The 21,823-nt window shown below is 35.5% G+C and overlaps 1 protein-coding gene across 1 annotated transcript in view; it reads left to right on the top strand.

Moving 5' to 3' along the window:
- LOC118837892 (mitochondrial intermediate peptidase) overlaps positions 1-21,823 on the top strand; it is a 204,438-nt gene that overhangs the window by 99,896 nt on the left and 82,719 nt on the right. Inside the window, exons 15-16 of the mRNA XM_036745033.1 lie at positions 15,273-15,347; positions 18,948-19,067. Coding sequence (XP_036600928.1) covers positions 15,273-15,347; positions 18,948-19,067 — 195 coding nt within the window. The remainder of the gene's footprint in view (positions 1-15,272; positions 15,348-18,947; positions 19,068-21,823) is intronic.

Genomic DNA, 21,823 nt, shown 5'->3' with positions numbered 1-21,823 from the left:
ACCAAATTCCAGAGCTCCCAGATCAAGGATAAAATACTGCAAGCAGCCAGAAAGAAACAATTTGAGTATTGTGGAAACCCAGTCAGAATAACCCAAGATCTGGCAGCTTCTACATTAAGAGATTGAAGGGCTTGGAATGCAATATTCCGGAGGTCAATGGAGCTAGGATTAAAACCTAGAATCACCTACCCAGCAAAACTGAGTATCATGCTCCAAGGCAAAATATGGATTTTCAATAAAATGGAGGACTTTCAAGCTTTCTCAGTGAAAAGACCAGAACTGAATAGAAAATTTGACTTTCAAACATAAGAATCAAGAGAAGCATGAAAAGGTAATCAAGAAACAGAAATTGCAAAGGACTTACTAAAGTTGAACTGTTTTGTTTACATTCCTACATGGAAAGATGATGTGTATGATTCATGAGACCTCAGTATTAGGGTAGCTGAAGGGAATATGCATATATATGTTTATGTATATATATAAGTGAATGTGTATGTATGTATATATCTATGTGTATATAGATGTGTGACACAGGGTGAGTTGAAGATGAAGGGAAGATATCTAAAAGAAATAAAATGAAATAAAGGGATGAGAGAGCAACATACTGAGAGAGGGAGATAGGGAGAGATAGAATGGGGTGGATTATCTCACATAAAGGTGGCAAGAGGAAGCAGTTCTGTGGGAGGAGGGGAGAGGGCAGGTGAGGGGGGAATGAGTGAACCTTGCGCTCATCAGATTTGGCCTGAGGAGGGAATACCATACATACTCAGTTGGGTATCTTACCCCACAGGAAAGAAGAGGGAGGAAGATAAAAAAAAAAATAAAAGGGGGGGGATGATGGAGGGGAGGGCAGATGGGGGTGGAGGTGATCAAAAACAAACACTTTGGAAAGGGGACAGGGTCAAGGGAGAAAATTCAATAAAGTGGGACGGGTTGGGAAGGAGCAAAATGTAGTTAGTCTTTCACAGCATGAGTATTGTGGAAGGGTTATACATAATGATACACATGTGGCCTAGGTTGAATTGCTCGACTTCTTAGGGAGGTTGGGTGGGAAGGGAAGAGGGGAGAGAATTTGGAACTCAAAGGTTTAAAATCAGATGTTCAAAAACAAAAAAAAAGTTTTTGCATGCAATTAAAAAATAAGATACACAGGCAATGGGGTGTAGAAATTTATCTTGCCCTACAAGAAAGGAAGGGAAAAGGGGATGAGAGGGGAGGGGGGTGATAGAGGGGAGGGCTGACTGGGGAACAGGGCAACCAGAATATATGCCATCTTGGAGTGGGGGGGAGGGTAGAAATGGGGAGAAAATTTGTAATTCAAACTATTGTGAAAATCAATGCTGAAAACTAAATATGTCAAATAAATAAATTTAAATTAAAAGAATAAAAAAAAAAAGCAATTAGGGTTGTTGCACAGTGGAATAAGCCTTTAGCGTAGGTTGTAAGCTTTCCATCATTGGAAGTTTTCAATCAGAAATTATTTCATCTATCAGGGACATTATAGAACATATTCTTGTATTGGGTAGGAGTTTAGATTAAATGACCTTTTACAATTAGATGGGAATTTAGTGTCTGCGATCCTATTTCTTTTATATCTTCCTACAATGGCTGACAATACTTTGAATGTAATATTATTAACTGATTGAACATGTAGCTTGTTTGAAAAATAGTAAACCATAGATAATGTCATAACTATAAAGCCGCAGCCTAAACTATGTCACGAGGAAGAGCTCTTCATTCTTAAACACTTCAATGCAAGTTTCTGTGAGTTGAGGAATAACTCAACTTTGGCTTACATGATGAGTTCTTAATCTTTTTGTCTGCATCATGGATCCTTTTACTATAGGTAAAGCCTATGGCCCCTTCTCAGAATCATGTTTTTAAATGCATAAATAAAACACGTGGGATTACAGAAGGAACCAATTATATTGATAATAAAGTTATCAGATATTTAAAAAACAAGTTCACACTCTTTGGCTAAGAAACCCTGGCTTGGATAAAGGAACTTAATTAGTCTGTTAGTACTTGCAAAAAGAAGAATAACATGAATATACCTCTATGTTGCAAATGTTCCAATGTTACATTGGAACTCGCTTAAAGAGGTATGAAAAATGTATTAGATTACCAGTACAGTGTTGACTTTTCAAATATTATTCCTTAAGTTTACAATCCTGAACACTATAGGAAATAGGCCTGAAAGAATATATACTATGCTTCTGAAGACATTTATTTCACAAAATAAAACCATTTACATTTTGACAGCTATTTTAGAATAGTGAAATTTTGACTTGAGAAAATTTTTATGTTTTTAGTTATGAATTTTTCTCTACTACTACCTTATAAGGATCTGATTTTCTGCCCTTGGGTTGTGAAATATAGGAAAGTTCTTTCTTGTGCTTTTATTGCTGAACTTTTCTGTTTTGCATCTTGCCAAAGATTTGGTTTTCTGCGTTGGGTTTGTGAAATTAGGCCTAAGGCTTATATTGCTTATTAAGTTTAAATAACTTCAAGGTTACTTACAGGCTTGTTATGAATTTTCTTCTGTCAGTCTGTCTGAGGGTTATGAATAGAAATTGGAGATAAAACTTGTGTTATGACTAGAACCAAATAAGTTTGGGCATGTTTGTATAGTTTTAGTAAATTTATCATACTGCAGTTTTTAATACTTCTCTATTGTGTGTGGGTGCTTAATAGCAGCCTGTGTTAGGTGAAAATAGTGAAAATTATTAGATATTTTATTACATGTATTAAAATGTTCTCTAATTTTTAAAAATATGTACTACCAAAATCTGATTTCTCAGTTATGGTTGCTTCACTGAGTCATTTGTTGGGTGGTCCCATTATACTTTAGTACTTCTAAAGTTCCTTTCATCTAAGGATCTCAAAACACTTAGTTTACTAATCTCTAAAACATCCTTGGGAAACAGGTATGTGGCAAGTAGTGTTATGTTCATTTTGCAGATTGAGACACTGAGGCGATCCTCTGCTCAGCCAAACAAACCCAATGTGGCTTGGCAAAATTAGTTATTTTAGTTTTGTTGATTATCTGCCTGAATCACTGGCCAAGACAAACCAACTGACTGATTTTGTCACACTGCCATCCAGTTGTTTTTCCCTGTGTGGACATGGGCTTTGATTTAGTTCATTTGCATTCACAGAATGCCAGTGTAGAAGTCAGGTTAAACAACAGGACTACTAACTTCCAGTTCAGGCTCCATTCCCATGGAATCCTGTGCTTCATGCTCTTGCGGTGTTTTCTTATTTGTATTTGACTACGTCCCAACAAGTCTTACCTTAACTTCAACATGTTCCTTGGGAACGTCTGTGGTTGGAGTTCTTGGCTTTAGGAGGATTTGGAGAATTATCATACCTGGGATGTCTACCAGGCAATTTCTTAATATTCAGTGTATTGACAACCACTTTACATAATGAATATCTAATGACTTTAATAGTCTTCAGAATAAAGTGCTTGGTTTGTAAGAAGTTAATGCCAAATTTTCAATACAATTGAATTGTACAACTGAAATTCTAAAAGGAAAATTATGGTTATCATGTTTACCTTTAGCTGAAACTTTGCAAATTAACATTCAGTGAGCCCAAGTAGGTTTTGCATTGATTTTGGGCAATGAAAAGTTTACTCAACTCTTTGCTTCCTTTCCCTATAATCATTTTTCGTGTAGCCTTTCTCTCAGTGGAAGAGATTCTCCACTTTGCTATTTTTTTATGTTTTGTAAAAGTAAACAAGTTGTTCTTGTTACTATCCATTGCATATATTTACCCTGGAAAAGAGTAGACTGAAAAAGCACAGCTTCCTAGCTTTAGAAAATTAAATGGGATATGTCAGAGGCTATGACTCGAATTTCTCGCAACTACAAGGTGCAAATATATGATTGTGTTGTCAGAATAAGTGATTAAATTCTGTGCCATCAATTTTTCAGTTATAACGGGGATGCTTTGAGTTAGGGAGACAGACTGAGTAAAAAGAAACTTACACAGATAATTGCCTCTCAGTTTGGGAGGCATTCATGGCTTCACTTAGTTACTGGCAGCAAATCACTATAGCTTTTCAGAGTCATAGTTTATTCTGTTACGTAAAAATGAGAATGATACTATTTTTTTAACCTTTGCCTTCTAGGCCTTTCTGATTATGTTTACGTGTGTGTGTGTGTGTGTGTGTGTGTGTGTGTGTGTGTGTATCAATGGCATTTATTCAGTCCTCACTCTGGGCCATGCTTTGTGTTAGATGTTTGAGATAGGGAAAAAAGAGTATTATTCTTACTCCTACTGCTGGGGCAAAACAAATCCACTTTCACATCTCCAAATTCTTATTGGACATCTTGAACTGGATGTCCTATAGACATCTTTAACTCAAAATGTCCAAAACCGAACTCATTATCTTTTCCCTCAAATCCTTTCCTTATTCTTACTTCCCTATTATTGTCAAGGACATCACCATTCTCCCCATCACCCAGGTTCAAATGCTAGGTGTGATCCTCACTTTTTCTCACCCCATAGCTACTGTATAGCTATGCCCCTGCAAATCTTAGGAAAACACAAAAAGAGAGAGAGGTCCCCATGGTGTATGAAAAGGACATTTGTGGATATGATCAACCTGGGAAGGATCTTTTCATAATGTTTTGCTTCAGGTCACAGAATTGTAACTTAGATTGATGAATGAATTTGTGAAATGAATTAGTAGTATTGGCCAAGACAGAATGCAGTTGGTAGAAAGGTACAGTAACAAGACTGTGGAGCCTAGTCAGGCTCAGGTAGGCCTGTTAGAATTAGCTTGATTGTTTTTTTTCCTTCTGGACACTCTTAATCATTCGGAAGAGTAGAAATTTTTTTTGGTTATATAAATTCAAGAAACTGCAAATTATACATCAAACATGAATTAAGAACCACATCTATTGATTGACTTTTTAATATGTAACTGTTGAGTTCAAAGTTCTCCATTAGGCCTATTTATGCATAGCACTGAAAACACTAGTTGGAAACAGTTTATTTAGGCTTTTCAGCTGATAAATTACTTTAAAATTCAAACACCACCAATTCCATAAAGATAGAAAAAGGGGGGAAAATGACTGGCCTTCAGAAAGTTTAAACTTGAATGCGATTTTTCTGTTATCACCTATATTTCCAAACCTAGGTGAATGTGCTCAACTTTGGTCTGTATATTTTAAAGAAGTAGATACAATATTCAAGAAAGCACGTTATAAGAAATAGCAGAGTGTCCCATAGGGAGATGACATCTGGAACTCTGAAATTAGTGAAGAAAAGAATAAAAATGATTAGGCATATTAGAGGTAGTAGATGACTTTAAAAGGGGAGGTGGACATTAGAGGAGAGCAGAAGGAAGTAAAACAAGAAGGAAAGAAATAAGAGAAGTAAATCTAACAGCAATTGAAGATAAAATTATCTACTGGTCAAAGTTGTTTATCTTTTAATAAAAAGCCATTTGTCTTTAAAATATGGACTACAAAATATATGGGTGTAATTTAGATCCCAGGGGAAAGAAACCCATGTAGGTCTGATGGAGACACCCCTACTTATACCCCTACCTAAAGGGCAGGATCAGAATTTGATTGGTAAATAAACTTAAAGGGTGCATTTGCAAACCTAAAGTCCTGGGAGCTGTCTCAAGGGAGTTCACCTTAAGTGTCTGGATTGGTTGCTGTTGTTGGCAGCATAATTTAGTATATTGTGATAAAAGAAGACCTAAATATTAGAGAGAGTCAGTCAATCAATAAACATTTATAAGTTCCTACTATGCCTTAGATTTAGGAGTCATCAGATTGTGTGCTTATTGAGTGTAGGGACTGCCTTTTGCCTCTGTTTGTATCCCTAGCACTTAGCACAGGACCTGACACATAATAAAGGTTTATTAATTAACTGATTACTATGTGCTAGGCCCTGTGCTGACAATGTAAAGAACAGCAAAAGACAGTTCCTGCCCTCAAGGAGTTTAGAGTCTAATGGGAGAGATACCATGAAAACAACTATGTACAAATGAACTATATACAGGATAAATTGAAAATAATCAGCAGAGGGAAGGAACTAGAATTAAGGGAAGTTGGTAAGACTTCTGTAGAAGGTAGGATTTTAGTTGGAACTTGAAGGAAGGCGGGGAATCCAGGAGACAGAGATGGAGTGAGCATTCTAAGCATGAAGGACAGCTAGTGAAAATGCCAGGAGATTGGGGCGGGGGAGCGGGGGGGGGGGGGTGTGGGTTTCTTGTTTGAGGAACAGCAAGGAGGCCAGTGTCCCTGGATCAGAGAGTATAGCATATAAGGTATAAGAAGACTATATTCCACCTTTACTTCTCCTTTTGGAGTTATATAGAGTTTTAAATTTCTTTTATTTTTACTGTTTGTATTTAAAAGGCTGCCCAAATCTAGGACTGTACTCAGCTTTAAAAAAAAAATTTTTTTTTATTTTTATTTTACAACATTCAGTTCCACATGCTTTTAAGTTCCAAATTTTTTCCCCCTTCACCCCTCCCCCTTCCCCAGAGGGCATGCTGTCTGATACAGGCTCTATATATACATTCCCATTAAACATAATTTCACATTAGTCATGTTTCAAAGAAGAATTATAACCAGTGGAATGAATCATGAGAAATAAGAAACAAAACAAAAAAGAGAGAGCAAATAGTATGCTTCAGTCTGCATTCACATTCCATAATTCTTTCTCCGAATGTGGATAGAATTTTCCATCATGAGCCTTTTGGAATTGTCTTAGAACCTTGAATTGCTGAGAAGAGCCAAATCTATCAAAGTTAGTCATGGCACAATGTGGCTATAACTGTGTACAATGTTCTCTTGGTTCTGCTCCCCTGACTCAGATCATATAAGTCTTTCCAAGTTTCTCTGAAGTCTGCCTGCTCATCTTTTCTTATAGCACAATAGTATTCCGCCATACTCATATACCACAACTTGTTTAGCCATTCCGCAGTTGATGGGCATCCCCTCAATTTCTAGTTCTTTGCCACCACAAAAAGAGCCGCTATAAATATTTTTGTACATAAGGGTTCTTTTCCCACTTGTGTGATCTCTTTGGGATACAACCCTAGAAGTGGAGTGTTGCTGGGTCAAAGGGTATGAACATTTTTATAGCCCTTTGGGCATAGTCCCAAATTGCTCTCCAGAATGGCTGGATCAGTTCACAACTCCACCAGCAATGCATTAGTGTTCCAATTTTCCCACATCCTCTGCAGCATTTATCATTTTCCTGTTTTGTCATTTTAACCAATCTGACAGGAGAGATATGGTACCTAAGAGTTGTTTTGATTTGCATTTCTCTAATTAGTAGTGATTTCGAGCATTTTTTCATATGCCTATAGAGATCTTTAATTTCTTCCTCTGAAAACTGCCTGTTCATATCTTTTGACCATTTCTCAATTGGGGAATGACTTGTATTCCTATAAATTTGGCTCAGTTTCCTATATATTTTAGATATGAGGCCTTTATCAGAGACATTGGTTGTAAAGACTTTCTCCCAATTTTCTGCTTCCTTCTTAATTGTTGTTGCATTGGCTTTGCTTATATAAAAACTTTTCAGTTTAGCATAATCAAAATCATCCATTTTGCATTTTATAATGCTCTCTATCTGTTGTTGGGTCATGAATTCTTCCCTTTCCCATAAATCTGACAGATAAACTGTTCCTTGCTCTCCCAAATTGCTTATAGTATCAGGCTTTATTCCTAAATCATGTACTCATTTTGACTTTATTTTGGTATATGGTGTAAGATATGGGTCTGTGCCCAGTTTCTGCCGTACTGTTTTCCAGTTTTCCTAGCAGTTTTTGTGAAATAGTGAATTCTTAACCCAAAAACTGGATTCTTTGGGTTTATTAAAGAGCAGTTTGCTGTAGTCATTGACTACTGTGTCTTGTGTACCTAACCTATTCCACTGGTCTACCACTCTGTTTCTTAGCCAGTACCAAGTAGTTTTGAGGACTGCTGCTTTGAGGTACATTTTGATATCTGGCATGGCTAGGCCACCCTCCCTAGCATTTGTTTTCATTAATTTCCTTTATATTCTGAAGATTTTGTTCTTCCAGATGAATTTTGCTATTATTTTATCCAGCTCTGTGAAATAGTAGTTCAATTGGTATGGCACTGATTAAGTAAATTAATTTAGATAAAATTGTCAACAGATTCTTCCTGCCAACCTTCTAGGTTGTCTTGGGCTGGATATCTGCCACACTCTGTCTCTCTGTGGATTCTGCTGCTCTAGAATTTGTTCAGAGTCACTTTTTAGAGGTATTTGAAGGACTTTGTGTGAGAGCTCAGGTGAATCCTTGCTTTCACTCTGCCATCTTGGCTCTACCTCCATACTCAGCCATTTAGAATGTCACTCATTGGTGCAAATATTCTCCCTGTTCTTTGTATTTGTTTTCATCCTTCCTTTTCTCATTACTGATGCATAATCCTATGTAGTTATGACTGGGCTTTTCTGAGAACATGATTTCTCTCTCTTCCTGACTGTATAATGTTTTATTTTTGATGTGGGAACTTTGTTGCTTGACAGTCACATTTCTAGATTAATTAGATATTGGATTTCTTTCTGTTAGTGGCCTGCACATTCTAGTGATTCTTTCTCTATTTCAGATTTTTTTTTAGTAAAGTTCTTCTGGAAGACTAATGATTTTTAACTTTAACCTTTTGAGCTCTATTTTCTGCATTGGTCATTTCAGGTAATAGATACCTGAAGTGTTCTTTGATTTTCATCATTGGATTTTGTGCTGATATTTCTTATCATAGTATTGAATTTTTGAGTTTCATTTCTTCCATTTTTTTTTTCTGGGTGTCCTCTGCTTTGCTAAGGTATTTCTGCTTTCATTCCAAGCCATAAATTTTCCTTTTGAATTTTTCATTAACTCTATTTCATTTCTTATCTTTTCCTTCCTGTTGTCTTTTCTCAGTTCCTAGTTTTAATTATTTAAGAATTCTCATGTTTTGGAGTTTTATCTGTGGATTCCTTCACTTCAAAGTGTTGATTCATTTTATTAGAAGGTTTTCTTTGTTTGCGCATTACTTTATTCTGTCTGCAATTTTTTCCCACCCTTTAAGTGTTTCCTTTTAGGATTTCTTTTCTTTCTGAGTTTTTTTTTTCCTGTGTTGTTTATTTTTAGTTTATTTAGTGCAATTCTAGCTACTTTTGTATGGTTGAAGGACGACTAGGCTTATACACAACATATCACTCTCTTTTCTCACAGCTTTAAGAAAATCATCACCTCCTAGCAACCACCCACTAATCTCAGTCTTCATTAAAGTTGACAACTTTGACTGTATATAGTCATTCTCCTCGTATACAGGCAATAGCTCTGGGACCATCCATTCAAGGGATTGGCTAAGCCTAGGGGGTCCACTTAATTGGGGCATCTACTCTGGAAAAAATGAAGAGTCCAAATAGCTGAAAGTGAAACCCTCAGAGTAATCTGAGGATGTGCTGTGAATGGATATCTAGGTAGGCAGGTTGTTGGCAATTGATATCTGTAAAGTGATAGAGGGATAAATGACTTGTTTATTGTCATACAGCTTGGTGGTGGCAGAGCACAGAGTAGAACTCATGTTCTGACTCATTGTCCAGTATTATATGTTGCTTTGGGGAAGCATCAGAGTTTTCCAACTCTTAAATAACTAATTATGAGACTACTTTTGATGCCACAGAATTCATATTACTTTAAAAAAATCTTTTGTAAATGAGAAAATAGGACTATTTAAAAATAGTTGGTATAGCAATATGTCCATTTTTTCTGAGGAAGAAATTTGGAAATCATTGGGTAGTAGCATTCCCTACCTTGGAACAGGAAGACTAAGACTGAAGTAGAATCAGGCAGGTAGGTGGCACGGTGCTGGGCCTGGAGTCAGGAAGACCTAAGTTTAAATGTGGCCTCAGACACGTATTAGCTGTGTGACCTCGGGCAGGTCACTTAACCCTCTTTGCCTCAGTTCGTTATGTATAAAATGAGCTGGAGAGGGAAATGGTAAACCCCTCAATATCTTTTCTGAGAAAATCCCAAATGGGACCATGAGTCAGACATGACTGAAATGACACAACAAAATCAGGTGTATCATGCAACTAAGCATTGAAAAGTAAGTAGATAAGTGATACTACTCTACAGTAGTCAGAGACTTTTCCAAAGTTATGAGAATCCATCAGAGTTATTAGAATTTGGAGAGCCTGGAGAACATGGAAAAGGTTGGAGAAGGCCCTAGGCCTTAGTGTTCTATTATTTAGCATTTTATCCCTTGTATCAGTAATTAAGGTGGGACTTTTTTTTACTGTTTTCTCTTTTAGAATGCTAAAATAATCGAGTGCCTTTGATTAGTTTTACTAGGTGCTAAGCCCCAGCCTCACACCCTTTTGCTGATTAGGTGTGAGTCCTTAGGGCCCTGAACAGGCTATAAAAACCCAGAGGTTAGCATTTTTTCTGGGGCTCTCACTCACTGGAAGAGTGGCGTATGACTCTGGGCAAGCCATTGTTAAGAGCCCTCCAGCTTTGAAGAAACCCAGATGTTTTGTTTTGGAGCACTCACTCACTGGAAGAATGTTGTGTGACTTGAAGAGACTCTGGGCAGTTCTTGTTAAGAGCGCCCCTCCACCCCAGCTTGTAAACCCAGATATTGATGCTTTCCTGGTAACTATGAATTGTGATTTGAATCAGACAAGTTCTGTCTGTTGATGTTTGTAATTTGTTTGTATTTGCTCTGAGGTTCAGGTTGTTGGCTTTTCCTCCTGAACTAAATGAGTTATATTTGTATGTATGATTAAAGTGAGATTGTTAACCCCTTACAGTTACTTTCCTTAGTAAAGCAGATCAAAGGACCTGTGTTAGCAGCTCTTCTTGCTGGTCTTGTTGGGTCTTACACCCCATAACAGCTGCTAGCAGATTGTTGCTACATTCCTCTACCCTCAAAATACAGCCTCCAAGATAATGTGTTATAATAATGCAGGGATTTACTATGCATGTTGTGAAAAACAAAAAACATTGAATTTGGGAGACTTGATTTCAAATCCTAGCTATGCTGCTTTTTAACTTTGTGACCTAAAGAAAGTCTTATCCTTGTCAGGCCTTAATCTCCTTATCATTAGAAGGAGGGGATTGCATTCTAAAATCCCTAAGGCCTTTCCCAGCTCTCAATTTTTAGATTTTGTAACTTTAATACAATGTTTAGATATAGGAAGATTTTATGGGTAAAACCTAAGAATCTCTATGTATTCTGGCTGGTCTGGCTTCTCATTTGATACTGCTGAGTGGGGTATTTCAAGAGTAACCATGATCATCTTGATTAGGCCCAGGGATCAACCTCACCCATTTTAAGTTAGGCCCCACACACTATTGATGGTATTTTCCCTCCCTAGCAAAGGAGGTCCATTTGAGTCAGGGGCATTCATCCTCTTAAACCTGTTTCTTCTTGGTTGGGTTCAGTTGAGTTAGTTAGGACATGTTGGCTTATTTGAAGTCAGCCACTTAATTTGAGGGCAGGAGTTTGTTGATAGTCTGGAATGACTATTTCCCTTGGAAGAAGAGTGGGTGCTTAGGTGTGCAGGGTACTACCTTAGAGGTGAGTAGAGTGCTGTCTCTGCCAGAATATTGTTACCTAAAGTAAAATTATTTAGTTACACCTCTTTTTTATGGCTTTGCTCTTTTACTGTTGCTTACTATAGAGCAGGGCTGTCCAAAATGCAGCCCGTCTACAAGCATAGAAATTTACATAAATGCTTTGGTAAATGAAGCTGAGCTACCACAGAGCTCTCGCTAAAATGGCTAATCAAAATATATTGTCTGTTGTTTCAATAAAAACCTAAGGTTAGACAGCCCTGCTATAGAGTAACCTAGATAGCAGCCATGCCTTGTATACAAATTTTACTACTCATTGACCCTAATCAGAATCAATTACATTATTTATTCACCTTACTCACCTTTTTCTTCACATGGATTACATGCTATATGTAAATGGTATGAACTTTTTGGAAGCTTGGAACCTCAGGCTTTCCTTATGGTACCTTTTTTTCCTAACGGTTAAAACTTTTAATAATGTTTTTTACTATCATAAGAACTATGCATGTGGCTATATCTGAAAGCCATGTTACATTAGTTCACAATCACTTAAACACATTACAAAATATAGATCTTAAGTTTAGGAGATTAATAAAAAAAAATCTGTGCTATTTTGTAGACATTACTACTTTTAACATTATAGTAAGAATTGAGTTATTTGGTTACCAAGACTGATCAGTAAAACAATATTTACAGAATAATATGGTAGCTAATAAACAGTTTTTCTTACCTGAAGATAAATTTTAGTAATATTCAAGATTTAACCTGCAAACATTATCCTTATTTTACCTTTGGTTAGTTTATATGCAAACTAAAGAGAACAGTTTCTGTAAAATTTAGGGTATTATTTGTGTCACTTTACAATGGAAGATGTTATCTACAGAATGAAAATAATACCATTCTCCATTCCTGGAATCATAGTACATTTCCAAATTCCAGTGAGCTGTCCAACAATTGAACTATGTAGAAATAGCGTATCTTTGTTTAACCTGGAAGATTAACCTGATTTAACCTAAGACCTCTACAATACAAAGGCACTTGCCACCTTGCTTCCATGTAATAGTGATATAATAATTTATTATTTTGACATTTGTTCCACCCTACAGTGACCTCTTTGTCTTCTGAGCTCTTTTATTAGTTACTTCACTACTCATTTGACCCTTATTCCCTGCCATGTATGATTGAATAATTTTTCATTTCTATTATATATGTATAGGGTTTTGTACCCCAACCACAGTAGTTAGCTTGTTAAAGGTGAGGGACATGTGTCATTCTTGCACTCCTTATAGTACCCAAAAAATAGATCTTTTAGTTGATTATAATTTTATTTTACACTTATTTTGTTTTTTGTTCTTTCCTTATATTGTTGGCTTCAGACTAAGCACCAAGAAAATAAAAATTATGCTTATTGTAGTTGTGTCTTAAAAATAATGCTTAACAAAATGTCCTTTATGAGTAGACTCTGATGTTTGATGTTGTTTTATAGCTTTTAAGACAGTTTTTTTAGAGACACTGTTTAAAGTGGAGGTAGCTGTCTCTGTGAAAATAGATGCTTTGGTTTTGACTACTTGAATCTAGTGTAAGGATCCACTTGATCCAGTCTGTTATTTTTTTCTATTAAAATTATTATAACTAATCAGCTAGCTTCTCAAGTCACCACAACTTGATACAAACTTAAGGTGCAATATGGGGCAAGATTGAAAGAGAGACAGACATTTAGGTACCAACGATTGCTCCTAGTTCTGCCTGCTGGGCCTTTCTCCTCTTCTATATTACAGCCCTACTAATATTAATACTCTACCCCTAAGTGTTCTTCTAGCCGCATTCCTTCAGTGATCTATAGTCCACTCTGGTTATCTTCCACTAGGACTATTTCACTTTATCAGTGCCCTTTCTAAAATGAGTAACCTAGTGCTGAAGACAGTCATACTTCAGATGTAGGTCTGAGGAAAGGACAGTATGACTATAGCCTCCCTTAGTCTAGACACTGTTGCTGTTAAAGCATTCCTTTGCTGACTACTGTATCACACTGTTAAAGCATAATGAAGTTCAACTAAAGTCCTCAGATCAGTCCTTCTTCACTTGAAATATTGTCTAACTATAATCCTCATCTTATAATTTTGCATTTATTTTTAAACCCAAATTTGGATTTTACCTTTGAAAATTAAAGACTTTTTGGTGATATTCTTATGGTATTGATAATAAATTACCATTACCAAAGTAACATTTTCCTATTAATCCTTTCCTATTTTCTTATGAATCCTTTTGATCAGTCTTTAAAAAATAGTCAAGTTATTCTTTACACTGTCCTTTATTTATGGTATTCCTGGATTTGTGGCATCGAATGCTGGGCTAAGACATGTGGCTTCTGGTTTCTCCTAACAAATTTTAATTATTTTGTCTATATCTTGAGGTGGCATTGATGGAACTTTTAATTTTTTTCCCTCTCATCCTTTGTCCTCTGCCTTGCTTTTATATTATTACTGGTTGCCATCATTTATGTTTTTCTTCAAGTTCTAGCATACCTTCCTGCAATTTTTACTTAATATATCCTGTGAAAACATCAAAATTAACTTATTTAAAATAAGTCCTGTTTATTTCTTATTTTAAGCATAGTTGTCCAGAACAATACCTTTTTTATTGGTAAAATGGTGTGAAATGTTAAATAAATGCTAAATGATTGACATCAATTAACCTGGAGCTTGTACTTTGGAGGTTGTTGTTCTTTTGTTTCAGTTGTGTACAACTGTTTGTGACCCCGTTTGGAGTTTTCTTGGTAAAGATACTGGAGTGGTTTGCCATTTCCTTCTCCAGCTCATTTTACACATGAGGAACTCAGGCATACAGGGTTGTGACTTGCCCAGGGTCATACAGCTAGTAGGCCAGATTTGAACTTGGGAAGATGAGTCTTCATGACTTCATTCATGTCTGGCACTCTAACCACGGTGCCACCTACCTGCTGTAATTTGGAGATATGTCATCAACCTTGTCATCTTGTCAATGGAATTATTTTAAAATCATCATTATTTTTAAAGTATAAAATTCCATTATGCATACTAGATAAGCAAAATATACTTTTTCAAGTCAGTAATTAGTTTATTTCTGAGGATAAATATAATTTATTTAACCAATTTCAGGATAGAGAATGAATCTTCAGTAGTCACATGAAGGAAGTCATAAACTATATTGGATCATGCATATGGACCAGTAAATATGCACTTCTGTTCTTTCAGGCTGGAAAATATGAGTTCATTACTATAGTTATTTGAAATTTCAACAGTTCAGTTTCAAGTATGGCTGCCACTCTCAATTCTAACTTTACTTCCTTGCATTTTGATATTTTAGTCCTACCACCATTGTATCTATGTGCTTTAAAAAGTGATGACACAATGTTTAAATGGGCTTCATAAATGAAAAAGGATTAATTCTATATTTATTTACCTTTGAGGCTGTAAATGGATTTTTAAAAAGTATTCCTGAATGTATATAATTCCATTTGACAAACTTTTGGAAGTTAAACAGGATTTCAATCCTGTCATCTTGTCACCTGAATTATTTAAAAGTCATAATTATTTTTAAAGTATAAAATTCCATTATGCATTTTGTTTCATTTGATATATTTTTTAGTTTCTGACTCAAATGCAGTGCAATGAATGTTTTTTTCAACAATTTACTTGGTACTTATGGTATTTTTTTTTCCAAGGCACTGCCCAAAAATATGGTGTCTCGACTTTGTGAATCCAAAAAGATCTGTGCTGCTGCTGATATGCAACTTCAGGTTTGTATTATGTGCCTTCGTTCTATGATTAGTCAGAGTAGTTCTGTAAAATAAACATAAACCTTAGGTTCTTGCCAATGCTGCACATTTATTAGGATAATACTTAAAATTCTAAGACATATTTCATCTGAATTAAAGGAAACTTACAAAAATTGACATGTTCAGTTCTTACAATGTCCTCATTAAAGAAATGACAAGTAAAATTATTCTTATTTTCAGATTGAGAAACCAAATCATAAAATCGCAAAACTCCTTCAAATCATTCATTTTATTTTATTTTATTTTGGCAGGGCAGTTGGGGTTAAGTGACTTGCCCAAGGTCACACAGCTAGTACATGTGTCAAGTATCTGAGTCCGGATTTGAACTCAGGTCCTCCTGAATCCAGGGCCGGTGCTCTACTCATTATGCCACCTAGCTGCCCCAAAGTCATTTATTTTATTAGTTGCATGGATAAAAATCAAATCTTATGATTTATCTCCTCAACGTTTTATCTGTTTTTGTAAATATTAAACATGAAATTTAAACAAAAATTAACATTATTATTAGGCAATAAACTGACAGTAAACGCTCACTTGAAATCTAGAAAATTGGGTGAAATATGCTTGTGGTCTGTCATGTCCTCATGAAACCAAGTGTCTGGACACTTAAAATTTGAGGTATTTGATGAAATTTCACTTTTAAAGTGGAAGTCTATTATCTAGGCATAACCTCAGTGCCCTCATTTTAAAAGTTCCAGCCAGTGGCCTAAACATCTTTCTTATAGTTTCCTATATTCTCCTGAAGACTAGTCCGTAGCACATTAAAAACAGTATAAAGAAATCAGCTCTGTTTTTGTTGCATCTTAAATTTTATTTCAGAAATGAAAATGTCCAAGATATGTAGAAATAGAAATTAACACTTTTTTACTTTAGATTTCAACTCTTATCTATATCTGATATTCTTTACCTTTTTGTCATGGACTCCTTTGACAGTCTGATGAAGCTTATGGACTCCTTATCAAAATAATATTGTAATGCATAAAATGAAATGCATAAGTTACAAAGAAAACCAGTTAATATTGCAATACATTTATTATAATATTTTAAAAAACAAGTTCATAGACCTCAGACTTAAGAACCTTTGTTCTATATGGAAATAGTATAAGTTAAGATAAAAATGAGTTTTTAAGGACTTTTAAATAGTTTAAAAATAAAAAGCATTCTATGAGTGATGAATCTGTCTTTGCCATTATCCATCTGAGAGGATACTGTCTTTTCAAAGCCCACATTGTGGCTTTCTCTTCTTGAACAAATGTTTTAGTATTTTCTTTTAAAAAGGAAAACCATTCTAAAAAATCTTTGCCAACATATTTTCTTATGCCCAGCTTTAGTATTACACAACAGAAGCTTGTACAGTGGAGCCAAAACAAAGTTGGGAAAGAGTAGTCTTATTTCAAATTTCTAAGGAGTAGGTTAGAAATAGATTAAACATTTTTTGAAATTTTTTTTAAACAATATATTGTTTTAAAATGGTGTTTTGCAAGTTTGTGATCCTGAGGTAGCATTTAGCATTTCCCCTCCAAATGCAGGCTTTCTATGGTATTGAACACAGAATAAGCTATTTAATATCCATGTCATACAGAATAGCTAATTGTATCAACTTGAAGCATTAATGTGTCCAATTTATCTTACAGGCCTAAGCGCTATACCTTTTTTCTGGTGTTTATGTGCATCAGTATAAAGTATAATCTTCCTTGAGATATGATACAATTTGCAGTTTTGAATATATATAATTGTTAAAGTTTAAAATAATGTCTTTGTCCCTGTCATTTTATCAGCTGAAATATTTGAATTATAGTTGTTTTGTCAAGTATGATACAATTTCTGTTATTCAGTTCCTTTCATTTGATATATTTTTCAGTTCCTCAATGTATTTGTATATGAAGAGCTTTGAATTTACATCATTTATTCTTGAAATTAATTATGTATTAATTATATTTTGAATCTGTTAATTTACACCAATCTATTAAAGGTACTCTGGCAATATGGTGGGCTCACAGAAGTATTTAATTTTCTTGGGGTTGATGAGGCAGTCATCCTTGCCCTCAGAGGTCGCTACACATCGTTCATTCCCACCTTCCTTACGTTTGAGACAAGCACACACAAAGTACAACACATTATAATAGATTACGCAGGTCTTGAAGCTATTAAATGAATTGTAGCTACTATATGGAATCTAGGACCAGTCCAAAATAATTATCTGTTTATAGCAGAGTGGAGCCATAGCTTCTCTGGGAAGATATATTCTCCAGGTTATAGTTGTTATCATGTATGAAAACTTCATTTTATAGAAGAAACTGGGGCCCATGGTATTAGATGATTGTCCTCAGTTACACAATTGGCCAAGATTTGAACCCAGGTTCGTTATTTCTACTTCATCCCATTAGAGAATCAAAAAGTTTATATTGAACTGCAGCTGTACAGTAGCCATTAGACAAAGTCAATATTTATATTTAGGAAGTGTCTGCATTTTAGCTGGTGAAAGCTCAAATTTAGTTTAGACCTATAATCCTATATCTAGATGAAGCCAGAAGCTAGGGGTTATTTAGAATTTTTATTTTATCCATGCTAATCCCTTTTCCTTTCAAGTTAACAGCTGCACATTCTCTACAAATTCCATATCTATCTCAGCTAGATAAGGGTCTCAAGCACAACATTTTTATGACAGAATTTCCTTTCAAAATGCAGGATAGATTCTTCTACTTCCTTGCCTTAGTGCTACTCTGAGGTTTATAAGATATTTCAGTAAAAAGCGTATTCTCCTTTGTTCCAATTTTAAATCTGAAGTGCAGTTTCACAAAGCTCTGAAAGCATCAATGTTAATTTTCTTGGGAATGTACTTGCCCTTTCTCTACTCTTTAATTATGTTTTAATTACATATATCCTGTCCCTGTTTCTATATTCAGAGGTGGTCATTTCCTTCCTGGCCATCCAGTTAAGCCAGAATTCTTCTTAGGCAAGTACCTGCTTCCCATGTGACCTTCTAATACTAAGTGCTACTGCCCTATTTGCCTTTCTTTTCAGTCCCCTCAACAACTACATCACAGTCCTTTGGGACATCTGAAGACCAGACACTAGATTGCAGTTTCTCTTTCGCCTCACTTCCCGGTATTGTCTTTTGTCACCTCAGTATATAGACACTGACCACATCAGTTGTATCATTTTAAAAATACTGGAATTCCAGGAAGAAATTTTACAGGCCCATAAGGTCACAAGCTGTAGCTCTGTTTCTCACACTTCCAACTACTTAAATATTGGCAAACCTCCAATCTTGTGGTTTAAAACTTATTTTGATATGTAGTATATAAAGAGAACTATACTCGTAAGATTCAAGGTTTATAATGTACACAACTGCTAATCTTGAGAAGGCTGATAGTGCTTCTTTAATCATTAACATAGTACTTATATTTAGCATGAAAACATTTATGCACTTATATTTGTGTAGGTACTTTCAACTGTTATTTATCTTTTTTTATTCTGCTGTGTTTTATAATTTGGTAAACCACATCTTAAATGTCAGAACTATATGCCAAAGCCAAATATATGTTTTCCTCTGTCTAGGTCTTCTATTCAACTTTGGATCAAATCTACCATGGGAAGCATCCCTTAAAGAGGTCAACCACAGACATTTTAAAGGAAACACAGGAGAAATTTTATGGGCTCCCATATGTACCAAACACTGTGAGTGCTGGACTTTAATATTACACTTTAAAGGTCTGAAATTCTCTTTTTAGGACTCGAGCAGAGTGGGTAGGCTGTCATCACCTTCTGCCCCACAAAATCTGAAATCCTTGGATTTCTGGTGGGAATTTTCACAACTGAGAGACTTAATGGAAAATGTATAGCTCATTTATAAAATTGACATTTTTAACATTTCCAAAACTTCGTGGCAGTTCTAAAAATTCTATTTCCTCTAGGAATATGTTTGCTTAACTTCTAAGACTGACAGAAATTAATCACTAGAGCTAATTTATGTTTTTTTCCTTTTATTTCCATTCATTTATTCATGACAGGTAGTGAAAAAAGTAGTTCATTACTGATGAAAAGATGAATGGCCTGATTAAGTCCTAATTATTGTTAGTAGTAGTAAGGAATCTTTTATTTTTAAACTGTGCCACCTGGCTCTGACCCAATTAGTTGTGTGATTTTGGGTAAGTCTCTTAACCTCCTGGAGGGCCTCAGTTTCTTCATCTATTAAATGAGGGGTAGAATTAGATAATCTTTTCCATCTCTTTTAGGTCTTGGAGTCTGTTTGGTGACATTGGATATTAGAATGGGTTTTTGTAAGCATGATTTAGTAAGATTAGTTTTTAAGTTAATCAGTAGTTGTGCCTATAAATGTATTAAAATTTATATTGGATCCTAACAATTAGATGTTTCACTGTGAAGCAAGATTTTATATAAGATATTCATCTTCGATTTACTTAAGGAGATTTAGTTTTCAGCCTAATTCAAGTGACATTCCTGTGCTCAAGAAGTTTAAGGTTCAGTGTGGGGAATCCAACACACATAGAAATAAAAACATACAAAGTTAAATACAGTATATGCCCTTGATCCCATCCCTTCCCATCTGGTCCATCAGATTTCTCCTACAGTGATCTCTACTAATCTTCAGTCTTTTCCTATTAGTTTCTTCTTTGCTATCTACAGATATTCCCAAGCTTCCCCATCCTGAAAAAAAATCATAGTAGACCCTACTTTCTCAAAGTATCATTTTTTATTTCTCTCCCCTCTCTCAGTCACACTCTTAGGGAAAAAAAAAAAAACATCTGTACTTGTTATCTTGACTTCCTTTCTCTTTTCTGAATCCTTTGTAATCTAACTTCTGCTCTCATAATTCAACTGAAACTCAGATTCTCTCCAGTTACTTGTGATTTTTTAATTGACAAATCTAATGGACTTTTCTCCATTCTCTTCCTTCTTAATTTCTTTGCAGCATTTGACACATTTGATGTCCCTCTTTTCCTGAATATTCTCTCCTTTCGTGTGTGTGTGTGTGTGAGACACTGATTTTTCTTGTTGGTTCTCCTCCTCCTTGTCACATTGTTAGCTAATTTCAAGTCTCTTTTAATGGATCATCATCCATATGATGCCCTCTGGCTGTTGTTGTTCCTCACTTCTCTTTCCTGGGACTGCTTCTCTACCCTCAGCTCCCCTAGGACCTTCTTATTTCTGTGCACCTGATTCCCAAATGTATATATTTAGTCATAGACTCTGTCCAGAGCTTCAGACCCACCTCACCATTTGCCTCTTAGATACTTCAAACTAGATGTCCCATTTTAAACCCATACTTCTTTTGAACTTTCCCCTGTTTGTAAGGGGCACCAACCCTTTTGTTCACCCAGGTTTACGACCTTGATGTGTGACTTGACTCTTCACTCTCATTTACTCCATATATCCAGACAGTTGTCAGATTTCTGCCTCCATAGTATGTCTTCTATCTGTCCCATTCTCTGTTCTCACAATTGCCACCTTAGTTCAGATCCTCATCACCTCCTACCTGGACTACTGTGAGAGCCTTCCTAGTTGGTCTCCATGCCAAAGCTTTCCTCACTCTAGTCCAAACTCTACACAGCTACCAAAGTGATTTTGTTAAAGCTCAGGTCTGCACATGTCACACTCCTACTTAGTAAACTTCAGTGGCTCTTTGTTGATTCTAGGATAAAATAAAAACTGTATACAAAATATAAACATAAAATGTTTGTTGATTGATTGGTTGAGAGTGAGAGCAAAGAGCAGCAGATATCCTTTGAACTGCTTTGATATCCTTGAAGTATTAGATGATACAGAGGAAGGCCTTCAGTACATTAGACACCTCCCATATGGAAGATTTGAGGAAGCACATAGAGGCGACCCACAGGATTAGAAGGCATGAATATGTTTTAATCTTATACCAGTGAGATTACGGATTGAGATATTTTCTGGGTTGAGATGCATGAAGTGTCTAACATATATATACATATATATATATATATATATATATACACACACACACACACACACACACACACACACACACACACACACACACATATATATATATTTATGTATGTTCTTACAGGGTTCTAACATAATTTTACAGTTATTAAGTTCAATTCCTTCAACTTACATATGAGGAGGATTACATAATAGGGAGCCACTGGACTTTATTGAGTAGGGAGTGACAGGTTCAGACCTATACTTTAAGAAGATCAGTTTGACAACTGAGTGAAGAATGTACTGGAGCAAGGAGAGACTTCAGGCAGGGAAGCCAACTAGCAAACTCTTAAAAAGTCCAGATTTAGACATGATGAAGCTCTATGCCAGATAGTGGCAGTGTCAGATATATGCAAATGATACTTGATAAAGCAAGTTCTTAGCTATGTTTCTTCTCTAAGCTTCATTGGCATGTAATGTGTTACTTGTTACCATGTACAGTTTAATTCTTATTATATATA

The sequence above is a fragment of the Trichosurus vulpecula genome, chromosome 2, assembly GCF_011100635.1.
Source record: "Trichosurus vulpecula isolate mTriVul1 chromosome 2, mTriVul1.pri, whole genome shotgun sequence".
Taxonomy (NCBI): Eukaryota; Metazoa; Chordata; class Mammalia; order Diprotodontia; family Phalangeridae; genus Trichosurus; species Trichosurus vulpecula.
Note: the sequence above shows the minus strand (reverse complement) of the source record. Positions and strands in the feature narration are given on the sequence as shown.